Raw genomic sequence first — 16,246 nt, 5'->3', positions numbered from 1 at the left:
ACACACACCGTCACCTATCTCCCCCCACACACACCGTCACCTATCCCCCACACACACCGTCACCTATCCCCCACACACACACCGTCACCTATCCCCCACACCCACACCGTCACCTATCCCCCCCCCCACACACACACACCGTCACCTACCCCCCCCACACACACACACCGTCACCTATCCCCCCCCCCCACACACACCGTCACCTATCCCCCCCACACACACACACCGTCACCTATCCCCCACACACACACCGTCACCTATCCCCCCCCCCACACACACCGTCACCTATCCCCCACACACACACCGTCACCTATCCCCCCCCACAACACAACCGTCACCTATCCCCCCCACACACACACACACCGTCACCTATCCCCCCCACACACACCGTCACCTATCCCCCCCCCCACACACCGTCACCTATCCCCCCCCCACACACACACCGTCACCTATCCCCCCCACACACACCGTCACCTATCCCCCCCACACACACACACCGTCACCTATCCCCCACACACACACACCGTCACCTATCCCCCCCACACACACCGTCACCTATCCCCCACACACACACACACACACACCGTCACCTATCCCCCACACACACACCGTCACCTATCCCCCCCACACACACCGTCACCTATCCCCCACACACACACCGTCACCTATCCCCCACACACACACCGTCACCTATCCCCCCCCACACACACACCGTCACCTACCCCCCCCCACACACACACACCGTCACCTACCCCCCCCCCACACACACCGTCACCTATCCCCCACACACACACACACACCGTCACCTATCCCCCCCCACACACCTTCACCTATCCCCCCACACACACACACCGTCACCTATCCCCCCCACACACACACACCGTCACCTATCCCCCACACACACACCGTCACCTATCCACCACACACACACCGTCACCTATCCCCCCCCCACACACACACCGTCACCCATCCCCCCCACACACACGTCACCTATCCCCCCCACACACCGTCACCTATCCCCCCCCCACACACACACCGTCACCTATCCCCCCCCCCACACACACACCGTCACCTATCCCCCCACACACACCGTCACCTATCCCCCCCACACACACCGTCACCTATCCCCCCACACACACACACCGTCACCTATCCCCCCCCCCTCCCCACACACACCCACACACCGCTCCTGGATGGATGGAGCTGTCAGCTCACCACCCTGACCCCCTCGGCCCACCTCCTGTGCAGCCCACGTCGGTGCCCGGGGCTCCGCCTCGCCTCAGGGCTGGGGACCAGGTCCCCTCCCGGCAGCCCCTCACCTGATGCGCTCCGAGTCGGAGGGGTGGGGCATGTGGTGCCAGGCGGCCTCCTCCATGGCCTGCTGGTAGAGCTGCTCCTTGGTGAGGGGCACGGGCCCCAGGGGGCACACGCCCAGGGACAGCGGGATGTTCACCTCCGACAGCTGCAGGGGCGGCTGGGCCGAGGCGGGGGGCGCGGCCGTGCTGCTCAGGATGATGTCTGTGGGGAGGCGGGCCAGGCGGTGGGTGAGGCCGGGCGCCCTCCCTGGCTGGGCCCTCAGCCCCGGGGCAGGGACCTCACCTCGCTCCGTCAGGTGCAGCGTGGGCACGGGGTCCTCGATGGCGGAGCCGAGAGCTGCCCGTTCTGCCATGGACTTCAGGGAGCTCAGGGGCTCGGGGGCCTGGGGAGAGACCGGTGCCTCAGGCCCTGGGCGGGGGGCTGGTGCGGGGACTTGGGGACTCGGAGGCCGGCACAGCCAGAGCCTTTGGCCTGAGACAGGGTTCGCTGCGCCCCAACGGGGGACCGGCCAGGGAGCACCCACAGCAGAGCTGGACCTGCGCCGATGCTCCAGACACTGCAGGACACAGCAGACCCTCACGGCACCGCTCCGTCCTGCTCTCCCGGCCCCGGGACCTCTCCAGGGCTCCCCCACTGCCTGTGCCTCCCTGAGGGAGCCCCCAGCTGAGGACGCTGCTCCAGGAACAGGGACACTGACGCTCGGGGCGGGCGTGCTGGCTCCGGCCCGGCTCCCAGCCCTCCAGGCAGCGTCCCGTGGTGACTGCCCGGGCGGGTGGAGGGAGGAACAGGGCGACGCGGGCTGGGCCCGGACAGCGGGCATCGCTGCCTGCGGGACCGGGTCTAACCCGCAGTGTCCTGCCCTCTGGTGACACCCACCTCGTCAGGCAGCCGGCCTGCACCCCTCCTGCAGAGCAAACACTCCTTTCCTCCTCTCCCTGCTGAACCCCACCCAGCCTTCCAGCGAGCGCTCGGCAGGAGCCCGCCTAGAATGCAGCAGACACCACTTCTCTTCCTCCGTCACTGTGACCCCACCTCCCCGTCTGGGTCCCCGCTTAGACTCGGCCCCCGAGAGGCCTTGCAGGGCCGCCTCACAGGTCAGCCCACAGCGCCAGTGCGCTCCCCACCCGGCGGGCCCTGTCCGCCCGGACAGCGGCACGGGCTGCATTCCCTCAGCACTGACGCCCAGGGGGCGCCCAGGGGCGGGGCGAGTGGGGACTGAGGGTGCTGCTGTGGACAGGCCTTTCCTCACTCAGTGACTTCCTCCAGGAGCAGGAGGCCGAGAGCGGACAGTGAGTGCGAAGGAAGTCAGAGGAGAAAGGGAGACAGACTGAGGAGAGGGCGGTGGGCACCTGGAGAGCAGACAGCAGGCCAGTGAGCACCAACTGCCAGGCGCCAGGGCCAGGCCGGGTAGCAGGCAGTGGGGGAAACCCGGACGGAAGGGAAAGGCCAGAGGGAAAGCAGTGACAGTGTGAGGAGCGGAGCTGGGTGGCAGTGGAGCCTGGGGGGGAGAGGGGGTGCAGCGAAGGTCTGGCAGGGGCAGGACACAGGCTCTGCCCCCACCTTGATCTCCGGGGTGGCGCTGAACTGCGGGGGTCCGTTGAGCAGGGCGCCGGCTGCCTTGGCATCGCTGAAGCTGGGCGTCGGGGAGCTGGGAGGGTTCACGGGCAGTGGCACCAGGAGGCTGGGTCCCCCGGCGTTGTTCCCTGAGCCTGGGGCCACGCCCCCAGCGCCGGCGGGGGCAGCTGCACTGGATTCTTTCCTGCAGAGGGGCCAGGCGGGGCTCAGCGGAGTGTCCCCATGGGGGGACGGGCAGGAGGGTGACGGAGGCAAAACGGAGGCCAGCAGAGGGACCGCGGGGGTGGGCTGAGGGACGGACGGAGGGAAGGGCTGAGGGAAAGGCTGCCGGAAACGGGGCAGCCCCGGACGGTCCCTGGAGCAGGACGTGGAAGCAGGCGCTCCAGCCACAGACGTGGTGCCTCAGGCAGACACCCCCTGGGAGCCCCCCGAGGGGAGGGGAGGGCAGAGCCGGAGAGCAGGCTTCCCAAGGTCCCAACCAGGAGGGGAAGCTCTCGGGGGGCGTGCCCTGGGCTTCGGGGACCTGGGGGAGGTGGCTGGGATGGGAAGGAAAACTTTGGGGTCTTCCCCTCTGGAAGCAGACAGAGCCCTCCAGGGAGTGAGGTGGCCGTGGGCAGGCACAGCGGAGCTCCTCCGGGAAAGAGGGAGCCGGAGTGCCGGGCGGTGGGGGGTGGGGGCCGTGCCCAGTGTCCCGGATGGAAGAGGTGGGACACAGCTCACGGGGGAGTCCCAACGGGCCAGGGCAAGGCCTGTGTCCGCACCATGGGCAACAGAGGGGCACCCGGGCCTGCATGTGCGTCCCCAACCCTGACGGCGCCGACACTCACGAGGTGCTGGAAGGGGGGTTGTGGGGGCCAGAGGGGGCCAGAGCCTGGCTGCCGGCGCTGCTGCCCCCGCTGCTGCCCAGCGCCACCTCGGCCGGGCTGTCCGCCACGACGGAGCTGTAGCCTGCGGGAGGGAGGGGATGAGAGGGGCCTCCAGCGGCGACCCCGGACCCCGTCCCCCAGCAGCCCCGCTTACTGGTGGCCCCGTTCTGCTTGCCGGCACCGCCGCTGCTGCTGCTGTTACTGCTGCTGCCGCCCCCGCCGCCCCCGCCGGGCTGGGCGCTGGGGGGCCGGGGCTGGGCGGCGCTGGGCCCGCTGGGGGCCGGGGGGGCCACGGCCTGGGCGTAGGGGGCGGGGGTGCCCGCGCTGTGGCTCGGGGCCGGGCTGGCCTTGGGGCCCAGCGCACTGGGAGGTGCTGCCGGGGCGGGGGCCCCGTTGTTGCCGGGGGCGGTGCTCAGAGCCGAGGCGGCGGGCGGGGGGCCGGGCGGGTAGCTGGGCGGCACGGCGGGGGACTGAGGGTGCTGGCTGCTGTGGACCGGCTTGGAGCCGTTTTTGGCTGGAGACTGCGGGGGGAGAGAGGAGAGGGTCAGGGCCCGCGGGCCAGCAGGGGTGCCGAGCCTCCCGCACCCCTTCCGGGGACGGGGCGGCCTCAAGGGACCGGAACGGCTTCCACAGCACCTGTGCTTCCAACACTGAGGCCGTCCCAGCCGCACCCACGGTCCCCGCCCGGCCTGCACACATCCCCACAACGTCCCCGACGGGGCGGACACACAGGAGAAACCGCTGTCCGTGACCCGGGCCCAGTGGGACCAGCCCAGAGCCCAGAGGACAGAGCTGCCCGGCCGGTGGTTCCAGCATCACGTGGGAGCACCCCCGGAAAGCGGCTGCTGGCGTGCCCATGCTCCCGAGGCCATGCGGCTGGCAGAGGCCCCGGCCCCTGTGTCACCACACCCAGCGGGACACGTGCTCCTTCCTGCACCTCAGCCTCCCCCACTGCCTGCCCAGGGCCCGGGACAGCTTCCCGGAGCCCACGGAGGCCTGGGCCTGGGCAGCCCCGCTCCCACCAGGACAGCGCCTCCCAAGCTTCGCAGGGCCACCAGGGGCGGCAGAAACCCTAAGTGCTTCCCCCCGGAAACCCTCAAACCCGGCACAGTGCAGCCAAGACCCAGAGCCTCCAAAGAAAAGGTGGGTCTCAGGCTGGTCGGGCCCATTTCGAGGGTGCGCGCGTCCCTCGGGGCCCTCAGCCCGGCCCCCGCACACCTGGCCGGCTCCCGCCCGGCGCCTTGGCCTTCACTGACAACTCGCCCGTTACCCCCATGCCTGGCCCAGGAATGGCGCCTTTACCCACTGGACAAGCTCAGGTCTCCCTCCCGCCCAGGGCGGACATGCCCTCCGAGCAGCCTCTGACCGCAGCCCCGGCTGCTGCCCCGGCTCTCAGGCGGCCTGTCCCAGAGCCGCTCTGCGGCATCCTCGGGCTCCCTGCAACTTTGGAGCCAGAGAAGGAGCAAGCGTCCTGCCCGTCAGACCCACCTGGCTGACTTCACTGTCTGTGGAGCGCCCCCTCTTCTTGTCATCTTCCGAGTTTTCCTGAGGGAGGGCGGCAGGCAGAATGTGTGTCAGCTCTGACCCCCGGAATTGACCCCCCTCCGGCCCAGCACTCAAGTCCCCGTGACCTAATCTCACTGGGGATTCCCACTGGGAACTGAAGCCCGGCTCCCCAGGTCCTTGTCTCCTGGAGCCAGCACCCTCCCATCCTCCCCTTTCCCCCCAGCCAGCCTCCCCCCCACACCCAGGACCCCGTGTGGCCTGTCATCTCATCAGACCCTGGATGCGGGGTCCTCGCTTCCTCGATGCCCCTCCCTGAGACCCGCCCCGTGCGGGTGGGGGCCGGGCCTCACCGTGGTGCAGTTGGCCGGGCTGGGCGGGATGGGCGAGCTGGAGGTGGTGGAGGTGGGCGTGCTGCTGGACTGGTTGAAGATCTCGTCCTCCATGTGGCTGTGGCTGGGGGGGGAGGTGGCGACCAGCGCCTGTGCTGTGGGAGGGGAGGGAGGGGGAGCTGAGCTGCTGGGCCTCCTGCCGCCCCGGCCCGCCCCGCCCCGCACGCAGGCCCCCCGGGGCCTCACGAATGTCCTCGAGGTCCAGGTCGTCGTAGAGGAACTCGTTCTCCTCGAAGTCGGGGTCCTGGGAGGAGTCGACGTAGTACTCCACGTCGTCCTTGATCTTGCGGATGGCGTCCACCAGGATGGAGTCGTTGTCCAGCATGCGCAGGATGGTCTCCAGCATGCGCACGTGGTAGCGGTGCTTCTCGATGTGCCGCTTCAGGCCCTCGATCCGGTCCTGCTTCTGCTGGTGAGCCCAGGGCCAGCTCAGGGGCTGCGGGCGCCGCCCGGCCCTCCTGCCCCACAGAACCCGTCCTCAGTCCCAGCGGCCCCGCCCCGGCCCTCGGGAGCCCACAGCTGCCCCGACGTCCCCGCACGCCTCCCACAGCCGGTCCCGTGGGCCTCCTGAGGCCTGGACCCGCCTCTGCTGGGCCCCACCTCCTGTCCGGCTCCCAGTGCCAATGGAGGGAGCTCTCGGTTTGCAATCACAGCCTGTCACACCATGCCCCGCCCCAGCTATGCCCACTAAGGAGCCCGGAACTGAAGCCTGGCTCCCAGGCACTGCAGGTGCCTGCTCCTCGCAAGGCCCCCATTCCCTTTGGGATTTGGCACCTTAACCCCAAGTCTAACCCCTCTCCGCATGGGCCTATCGCAGGACCACGCGTCACTGAGCAGGGACATGTCCTGAGGATGCGTCGTCAGGACTGAGCGGACCTGGGAGGCCTGGCTCACTCCGCCCCGGCTGCAGCCTGTCCGCACGTCACTGCGCTGAGCAGTGCAGCGACGGTAACACCACCTAAGTGTTTGTGTCTCAACAGCCCCAACAGAAAAGGCACAGCGAGAACACAGCGCCGAGGCCCGAGTGTGCAGGTGCCCGTGTGAGCGTGCTCATTGGGAGGGGGGCTGGGGGATGGAATGTTGGTGAGAGGGAGGGGAGAGGAGGAGGAAGACAGGGAAAGAAGGGAAGGGGAGAGAAAGGGGAAACAGAAATCAGGAGACCCAGGAAGATAACGGTAGAGATGAGAAACAAAGAGGGGCTTGGCCGGGGGCGGGGAGATGGGGACAGAGCTGGAGGGGAGCAGTACTGCTAGGAGCGAGAGGACCAGGAGCCACGGGAAGTGAGTGTGTGCACACGAGTGTGCGTGTGTGTGGCGAGGGCTCCCGGGCGCCCTCCTCCCGAGCCCACGCCTCGCCCAGGGCAGGGATCGGCACGCTGAGCCTCCGCCTCCACTTCAACCACCGCTCAGGCGGGAACTTCAACGTCAAGTTCAACATCGTAGTTGGGTTCAGCCTGTCCTTCCAACGTCACAAACAAGTTTTTTGCTTACAGCGTTATGACCTCCTGCGCCACCATCATGCACACAGTCCCTAGCTGATCCGAACGTTATTCAGCACGTGGCTCTGCACCCCGCCCGGTTCCCAGAGCCCTGGGCTCACACACATGCCCAGCCCCTCCCTCTCGCAGGCCATCCCCGCACCAGCTCCCGGGGACCAGCTGTTCCCTGCGACCTCACACCTGCACGCCGGGCTCTGGAACCGGAGGCGGAGCCTCTGGCCGCTGCACACCTCACTGCTCCTCGGCCGCATGCACCGTCCCTCGTGCCGCCCTGCCTGTGCTGTCCTCTCCCGAGGACCCGGCTGCAGCGGCTGGACCCCAGGCCCATCAGGCCTCTCACACACTGTCCCCCAACTCCCCCTCCTCGATGCCCGTTCACCCAGAAGGGACTGAGCCTGCCTCACCTCCTCCCTGCGCCAGCCTCAGTCAGCTAGGCCCTGGCCCCGCCCGAGCGCCCGGCCCACCCTAAGGTGCCGGCCCCACTCACATCCTTGTCGCCCTTCTTCTTGCGCGTCTGCACCGACAGGGACTCCACTTCGCTCTCAAACTGGTCCACCTGCATGTTCAGGGTGTCGATGGTGTTCTGGGGGAGGAAAGGCGGGGTCAGCCAGCAGCCCCAGGGGGCCGGGGGGGGGGGGGCCCGAGGGCCTCCTCGGCTCTGCCCAACGCACCGTGAGCCACTGGCCAACCTCCTCCTTCTCCTTCTGGGCGGGGTCCACCTTCTGCGCCAGGCCCAGGCCCTCCTTGCTGTAGGCTTTGGTCTTGGTCTCTCGCTCCACGACTTTGAACCGCTCCATTTGCTGTGGAGACGCAGTGGCAACCTGTCCCCTCCAGTGTCTTCCCGGGACAGGGGCCCTCCACCCTCAGACGCAGTTCCGCCTCCTACCGTCTCGATGAGCTTGCGGTTGTCTATGAGCTGCCTCTTGTCCTTGATCTCGTTGGACGCTACCCATGTCTTGATCTGGTCCCTCAGCCGCTGAGGGGAGAAGCCCGACAGTCAGGCTGCTCAGCGCCCGGGCCCCGAGGCCCAGCCCTCCTCTTCCTGGGACCCAGAGTCCACGCTCCCACCCTGCCCCCCTCAGGACACAGGGTCCGGCCCCCCAGCCCCTCACTTGAAGCTTCTTAATCTCCTTCTTTAGGTCAGCCTCATACTTTTCTTTCTGGTTCGCGTTGGCTGCATTGTGGAGCTGGGGGCGGAGAGAGGGCACGCTGTCAGTGCGGGACTCGCTGCCCTAGTGCCCGCCCCAGTCTGTGCCGGAGACCTGGGACCTCCGACCCCCCCAGTATTGGCTGCCCTAGTGCCCACGCATCTCTCTGTGCCAGGGACACTGGGGTCACCCCCCAATCCACCTCAGAGCTGCTTCCCTCAGGCCCTCAGCACCCCCTCCCCCTGGCTCTGCCCGCTGGAGCCGCAGGTTCGCAGGCCCAGCCCCTGTACCTTCTGCCAGATATCTTCAAACTGCTCGACGCCCTCGGACACCTTCTTGAGGCAGCGATCAATCTCACCTGCGGGAGGGCAGAGGCGGGCGGTGAGCACCTGCCGGGCAGCCGGCGCCCACAGGGGAGCTCCGAGGGCAGCGGCCGCCGCGTACCTTGGAGTTTGCGCTTGTCCGCCATCTTCCCTGCCCTATAGGCGCGCTCTCTTCATACTCCCCCGGAGACCGACGCTGCTGGAGGGGGAAGGAACACGCAGTTACTCTCAGGCTGGTGCAAGCCCGACGGGAAAGAGGCTGGGAAGAGGGGTGGGGGGGTGGGGGGACGGGGGGCGGGAGAGGGAGGGTGCGCCTACTGCCCGCGGACACGGACCGGCCAGTTCCCTACGCCGCCTCACCTGCCCAGCACGGGCCTGGGCTTGGTCGAAAGGAGGAAACATATACTTTCTATGTGCATCTGACCCAGGAAATGGAAAATTCCTAGAGCGTGGGGCACCCTGCCCCAGACGACACTCCAAAGTCTTGTTCGGGGCAGAAAAAAGCCACCCAGCACCCAGCTGACCGCTAGGGATGAAGGTGAGACCCGAGGCCTCCCTTCCCACCCAGGGGTTGGGGACCCCAACACCCGAGGGCTGCCCAGGCCACGTCGGGGGGCACAGAACAGGCGCGCTCCGGAGAAGGGCCTGGCAGAGTGAGCTGTAAGGGACGGAGGGGGTGGGGGGGCCAGACACGCTGTCACCATGCAGCACTAACCCCCCCTCCCCCCACACACACACTGGCAGGGCTGGGTCCGAGCAGAAGAGCCTCAGAGCACGGAAATGTCTATCCCAGAGCGAACCCTGAAACCAAAGGGGACAACATGTCCAACCCACGGGGCGGCCCCAGGAAGGGCGGGCGGGTGATCTGGGCAGACAGCGGCCCCAGAGGCGGGGGGTGGAGGATAGGGGGAGCTCTGCAGGAGACAGAGAGGAGAGGGTGAAAGGGGACCTCGGGAGGAGCTATCTGCAAGCAGGGAGGAGTTACGTATCAGAGCATCGGAAACGTAGACTCGGACACACACACCGCCAGCGCAAGCACCCGGGACTGGGGGCACCTTCACCTTGAACTGCAGGCACCCCGGGGGGACTGAGGCCCGGGGGGAGGGGTCGCCTGGAGCTCTGTCTGGGGAGGAAGCTACGCCCGAGGACCCACAGCGAGGCCAGGGAGAGCGGGGGCGCTGGCAGCGAGGGCTGCACAGGAGGACGCCGGACGCCAGGCTGTGCCCCAGCTCCCCGCTCTGAGATGGGGGAGCCCAGGACTGAGCCCCAACCACAGGGGAGCGGCTCAGCACAGTCCTGGCTACATTCAACACTTGCAAAGTGGCAGCAACTTTCACTCCGCAGTTCAGTTACATCCGAACGTCCCCGTGGCCAGAGGAGGGGAAACAGGGCAGGCTTTGGAGCAGGCGGGGCCCATAAAGGTGGCAGGTCCCTAACCTGGGGGAGGCGGCGCTGGCCCCCCACAGGCTGCTCTGCATGGGCAGTGGGTGTGGCACCGAGAGGCCAAGCAAGAGAACCAGCCCGGCCCAGGGGGCCAGGCCCAGCCCGGAAAGCCCAGCTCCGGGAAGGGGAGCAGCCGGAGGACCCAGGAGCCGCGGCACCGGGGGACTCAACCCAAGAAGCACGCGGGGCCCAGACCTCAACCAGGGGCCCGGGATGGATGAGGACAGGATGCCACACAGGAGTGCGTGCCCCTGCCTCTCCCCAGGAGCCCAGGCAGACACCGCTGACGCCCCTAAACAAGGCGCATCTCCCGCTCCTTCCCCACCTCCCCTGACTGCGGGGGAATGCCTGGCGGGAGAGCTGAAGTCCTGGAGGAGCTGGGAGCAGGCGCCAGGGAACCCGGGCCCGGCGCGGTGGTTTCGGACAGAACCTCCAAGGGACACGGCTGGACCCGGACGGGACCCCCGTGACCCGGGAGGCAGCTCCTGCAGACGAGGGCCGGCACCGCAGGCCCGGGAGACCTGCGCCCCTAGCACCCCACTTCCACTCCGGGGTCCCCCAGCAAAGGACGGAGAGAAGGGGAGCTCCAGTCTCCAAGGAGCACCCCACAGCTCTGGGGACCTCCCAGGCAGCAGGTCTGCTCCCGACAGCCAGCGAGGGGTCTAACGGCCGAGGAGACTTAACCGAAAGGAGTCCTTTAAGGCACGTCCGCGGTTAGGGAGCCAGCGCTGAGGTGAGCGCGCAGCTCTGCAGACCCAGGAGCGAGATGAAAGGCCCCAGACCGCCCCGGGGTGGGGGTGAGCTGTCACACACAGGCCCAGGGAGAGCAGGGCTGAATCCTGGGACGGACACCAAGCCGCCCCGGGTCCCCAGGACGAGGAGGCCCGGGCCACCGGGAAGTGATGCTGGGAGGCAACCCTTAGCCTGGGAGGCGCTACCGCGGCCTGGCAGGACCTGAGCCTCTGCCCGGTGGGTGTGCTGGGTCCCGAGGCCCCACCTTAGGACGCTTCCGTCCCAGGGAGAGTGACAACAGACAGGTGTCTCCCTCCGCCCCAGGCTCCTGCCTCCTGAGCCAGGAGGCACTAGCCCTGGACGGCCCCCAGCACCCAGGAGGGACAGACAGAGGGGCCAACACCCAGGCAGGCGGATAGGCAGTACCCACAGGGCCCCCTGCCCTGGGGAGAAAGCATATTCCCGGAGGTGCCAGCAGGGTGGGCGGGGTGGGGGAGAGGGCTCTTTGGTGCTGGGAAGCTCACACGTCCACAGGATGGGGGGTTGGGGGGAACCCCTGCCTCCTGGAAAGATGCACCCCAATGGAAGGACTGATGCGAACGGGGCTGGAAGCCTGACCCCGGAAGGGGCAGCAGACGAGCTGAGGGCCGGGGAGGAAGGTCCAAGGCGAACACACACACACCTGGGCCTGCAGGGCGGAGGCGGGGTGACGGGCCCTGACCCGAGGGGCAGGCGCCAGGCTCAGGGGGCCCCCTGCCCCGCGCATCCTGCACACCGGGAGGCGGTGAGCAACGCAGAGCAAGCGGGAGCTTGGGTGCCACCCAGGCGGGACCAGCTGGTCCCCGAGACCAAAGGGAGCCAGAGTGCGAGTGACAGCAGGAGGATCCGCACCTGGAGCCACCGGCCCGGACCAACCCCGGGACAGACCGGCTCCCCGGGCGCACTCGGGGCTTCCGCCGGGACCGGAGCCCTAAATGCAAACTGGCGGGGCCTCGGGCTGCGGAGCCCGGGATGGAGCGGGGTCCTGCGTGCAGGGGGCTCACCCCACCCCGTCTCCGAGGAGCCGGGCGCGTGTGGCGGGCACCCGGCGGCCGTCCCTGCCCGGGGCATGTGGGGGGGCTCGCAGCCCCTCACCCACGTGAAGGGGCGCCCTGCCCGGAAGGGGTTCCGGCACCGGGGACCCCGCGCCCGCGGCCGCGCGGACGCCGAGGGGCGGCACGGCGCCCGGGCTCGCTCCCCGCACCCCGCGAGGCAGACGCGGACGCCACGCGCGGCCCGGGTCGCGGGCGGAGGGGGGGAGGCGCGCTCGGCCCGGACGGCGGGGACCCCACGGGCGCCGCGCGGGGGCGGCCATGTCGAGACAGGAGGCGGTGTTGCAGGGGCGGGGGCGGCGGGGAAGGCGGTCGACGGCGCCGGGGAGGAGAAGGGGAAGGGGTCCGGCCCAGTCGAGCCTGACGCTCTCACCACAGGAGCTGGCGCCGCCGCTGAGGAGCGTATCGCGATAGGCGAGGGAGGCGAGCGCCCGCCGCCTTTTTCCTCGCGCCCCGGGCCCGGGCGCTATCGCGATAACGGCGCGGAGCGGAAGTGGGGTGGGGGGAAGTGGGCCCGGGGTTGTTCTGACGACGGGGTCGGGGCTCAAGGGAGGCCGCGGCGTCTGCCGATGGCTCCGCGGAAGCTGACGGGCCCGGTCCAAGATGGCGGCGGCGGAGGCCTCCCCTCCTCTCTTCTCGTCTCTGGCGCCGACCCGCCCCCTAAGCCCTGAATATAGCCCGACCATTGCGCCTGCTGCACGTCGCTCCTGCCGCTCGGTCGCGTCCTATTGGTCCCTGGCAGGGATGCGTTCGGCCCCCCTCTCGCCGATTGGACAATGGCTCCAAGGCGCGGCGTTTGATTGGCCTCCCGCGCAGGCTACTAGGATTGGCTCAGGTTTTGTTCCCCGTCCCTCCTCCTCCTCCCGCCTCAAGGCACAACACGCTAGCGCGAGGGCCAGCGCGTCAATCAAGAGGCTGGTGTCGTGCTGATTGGACACACCCGCCCCCCTTTCCTAAACCAATTGGCAGGGGGGCGGAGCCAGGCTGATCAGGGGAGGGAAGTCGTCCGTCAAGTTTAGGACCATTTTTAATTGGTTGGGAAGGAATAGTCCATCCTGAAGCCATTGGCCGGTCCTGGAAATGGGTAGGGAAAGTAGAGGAAGGCATGCGGAGTGGGAGTTAAGGACTGAGGACCTAATGGGATACAGACAGGTGCCTTCAAAGCTGAAGTCATCTGCCAATCAAAATATCTCCTGGGCCACGGGGGAGGAGCTGAGCGAGGCCCACCCCTTTCCCCTCATTGGCCCGGACTGTTATCACTCATACCAGGTCGTCCAATAGAGTAGTGAGGGGGCGGTACCCGCTCTTCCAGCGTGTGAAACGGGGCGTAGCAGGCAGACCCAGGAACTGGGGCGCATCCTTCTCTATCCCTAGCGTCAGCCTGTCGCTCGGCAGCTCGTCCTTCTCCAAGTGCCTGTGTGGGGCAGATCTCTGAGACTCAGTCCTTGATGGAGGAAGCACGAGACAGTGCCCCAAGTCACTGGCGCCACGCGAAGCTGCTTTAGTGGGGAAGCGCCGCGGAGGCACGGAGTTTGGTCCTGCCTCGGAGGGTTACGTGGCTGTTCCTCTCCTCTGCACCCTGGCTTCCTCAGTGCAGAAGATACAGGTGCGATTAGGTTTCCCCTCCCACGGTGACCACCTAATGCCTATTGGCCCTTAATAGCTCAGCTCTGCGCTCCACTCTCGGGAGGAAAACTTCTCTGACATCTCACACCAGGTGCTCAAGTTAAGAGCCCCGTGTGTTCATTCAGATGGACGCTTGCACGTCTGACATCATTTTCGTCATTATTCAACCCTCTCCTTATGGATTTTGCATCCCCAGGAGGCACTGAGTGACCCTCCGCTAAACGAATGAATGAATGCAAGGAATGACAGTGGTTAAGACTTGCTAAGGATCACGCCCATCGAGATGGGAAGCCTGATTTGCCCGTTATCTCTAGGTGGAGGAAAGTCAGGGAAAAGCAAGTGAGAACTGATCAGAATCACCTGTGACAAGGGAGATAAGGATGCTTGTAAAAATGCAAGGTTGCCCCGCCAGTGTGACTCAATCGGTCAGAGCGTCATCCCATGGCCCGAACGGTCAGGGGTCTGACTCCTGGGCAGGGCACAGACACACGTTTCCAGTTCAATCCCCGGTTGGGATGTACGTGTAAGGCAACTGACCAGTTTCTCTCTCACATCCATGTCTCTCTCTAAAATAAGGTGACCAGACGTCCCGATTTCTAACAATTTGTCCCTCGTCCCGAGGCGTTTTTAAAAAAGTCTCAATCGGGACTGTCCCGCCAAAAGCGGGACGTCTGGTCACCTTACTCTAAAATCAATAAAAAACATTCTCGGATGAGGATTAACAAGAAAGAAGCCATGTTCTTTGGGCCACACAGCCCCAGAGATTTGTACTTTTACAGACTTGCCAGCTGATCCCTGGGTTCATTACCGTTTGAGTTTTGATGTGGGGCTTTGCTATTCAAAGTGTCCCCCTGCGTGGGGACTTCCCAAGAATGGTTTGGAGGGAGGGGGTGGCGTGGTCAAAATGCAGACCCTGGTCCAGAAGGTCCCAGGTCCTGCTTTTCTAACAAGTTCCCAGGTGAATGGAGCATCCACAGCCCCCACATCGAAGAGCAAAGATCCAGAGCACTGGCTCTCCAATGTGGCTGCAAACGGAACCACCTGGTGGCTTTTTCAAAACCCCGTCAGGCCTCACTGTAACCAGTGAAATAAAAATAAATTAAATCTGGGGCCCGGCCGGTGTTGCTTAGTGGCCGAATGTCAACCTATGAACCAGGAGGTCCTGGTTTGATTCCAGTCAGCGGCACATGCCCGGGTTGTGGGCTCGACCCCCCAGTGTGAGACGTGCGGGCAGCAGCCAATCAATGATTCTCTCATCGTTGATGTTTCTCTCTCTCTCCTTCTCCCTTCCTCTGTCTGAAAGCAATAAAAACATGTTAAAAAATAAATCTGGGGATCAGAGCCAGGTAGCAGTAATTGTGAAACTTCTGAGATGATCCCAGCATGCACCTCATTTTCTGGAGCAGCGGTGCCGTGTGGCCCCTACCTCAGCAGCACAGACATCACCTGGGACCTTGTTAGAACGCACAGCAGTGAGCCTATGACAGACGGACGGAATCAGAAGCTCTGGGCCCAGCAGCCTGTTTCTATCCAACCTTACAGGCAGCTCTAAAGCACAGTAAGGTTCGAGGATCTTTGTAGTAAGTGTACACAGGACGGCAGGGCAGGCGACTCGATTCTGTCCTGAGACCTGCCCCTGCCCCCCGCCACACACACACCGTGAGAGTCGCTCTGGCCAGGGGAGATGGATTCCTGAGGGCCCTGCACAGGGGGACGAGGCCCTTCCCCGGCACTTTGATTTACTCAGGACTTCAGGCTCGAGCACAAACTTGGGGAAAGCTGTGTGACAGGTAATCTGGCGGGTGGGAGCAGAGATTCAGAGAGCTCCTGGGGTCCACAGGAGGGACTGGGGACCTGGGACACACGGCGAGCCCTGAGTTGGGGGGTGGGGGGGGGCGCCCAGGGAGGAACAGACAGGGAGATTGCAGCTGGACCCGGAAGCGAGACCCAGGAAGGCTGTGGAGACAGCGGGAGGCGGGCAGACAGGAGACGCCCCCTTCTGCAGGGCTGCCCCCCCTCAGAGGCACCAGCCCAGGCCCCGCACCCCCTCCCCTAACTAAGGAGAGGAATCTGAACTGGGGGGTGCCCGTAGGGAGAGTTAAGAGGTAATGCATTAAGCTGGGTGATTCCTCTGGCTGACCAGAGGACATGAGGGGAGAGGAGTCTGTTCCTCCCCCAGTAAGTAGGAGGGGCCCGGACTTAGCAGATGAGGGACTGGGCGGCCTCCTCGGTGCCCGTGCGTCCGGCTCGGGGTGCAGTGGACGGGGCTGTGGGCGGCACCCCCCGCCCCCAATCAGGCCCTGCAAGGGTAACCAAGGGTTCCCACCTGGATGCTTAAGTCACTCCCGGAGGCCTCCCCCACCTGCCCTCAGCCTGCTGCTTACACCAGGGAGGGAGGCCCTGGCCGGCCCACGTGGCCCCCGACGGGGCTTCTCTCGTACCTGGTGAGCAGCGGAGCTTGGCACAGCAGCGGAGCTCCCAGCAGACGGGCACAGTGCCAGTCCCCGGGGGGCCATCCTGTGCCGGGTGCCTCTGGCATCAGTGGACTAAGTGGTGACCCCCGGGTGGGCCTGCGCGGGAGCTGGGCTCTGCAGACGCCGCGCTTGGTGTGAAATGACGGGGGCCCGAGGCGGGTGGACGGAGGGGGCGCTCCTCTTCCTGGGGCCCAGGCTCTGTCCCCCAAACCCGGAAGCTCTGGCTCCTGCGGTGCTTGACACACGATCACAGGTTCT

General features: G+C 66.4%; 1 protein-coding gene across 3 annotated transcripts; it reads right to left on the bottom strand.

Moving 5' to 3' along the window:
- Window positions 1–1,287: 1,287 nt before the first annotated feature.
- Window positions 1,288–12,521, bottom strand: CNOT3 (CCR4-NOT transcription complex subunit 3). 3 transcript variants are annotated; one of them, XM_036443161.2, is made up of 15 exons: window positions 12,262–12,521; window positions 8,744–8,821; window positions 8,590–8,657; window positions 8,264–8,338; window positions 8,038–8,127; window positions 7,823–7,951; window positions 7,639–7,734; window positions 5,840–6,062; window positions 5,615–5,748; window positions 5,247–5,303; window positions 3,913–4,279; window positions 3,720–3,840; window positions 2,878–3,076; window positions 1,600–1,699; window positions 1,288–1,518 (listed from the first exon to the last, which is right to left on the bottom strand). In XM_036443161.2, exons 2-15 carry the CDS (start codon window positions 8,766–8,768, stop codon window positions 1,316–1,318), a joined length of 1,887 nt encoding a protein of 628 aa, XP_036299054.1. In that variant the 5' UTR covers window positions 8,769–8,821; window positions 12,262–12,521; the 3' UTR covers window positions 1,288–1,315. The 3 variants fall into 3 exon arrangements, with proteins under 3 accessions (XP_036299054.1, XP_036299055.1, XP_036299057.1); XM_036443162.2 differs by having other exon boundaries at window positions 8,744–8,818; XM_036443164.2 differs by having other exon boundaries at window positions 5,840–6,059; window positions 8,744–8,818; window positions 12,262–12,520.
- Between the last annotated feature and the right edge of the window lie 3,725 nt (window positions 12,522–16,246).

This window comes from Pipistrellus kuhlii, unplaced genomic scaffold (genome assembly GCF_014108245.1).
Source record: "Pipistrellus kuhlii isolate mPipKuh1 unplaced genomic scaffold, mPipKuh1.p scaffold_m20_p_184, whole genome shotgun sequence".
Taxonomy (NCBI): Eukaryota; Metazoa; Chordata; class Mammalia; order Chiroptera; family Vespertilionidae; genus Pipistrellus; species Pipistrellus kuhlii.
The sequence above is the reverse complement of the archived record's forward strand: the minus strand, read 5'-3'. Positions and strand labels throughout refer to the sequence as shown.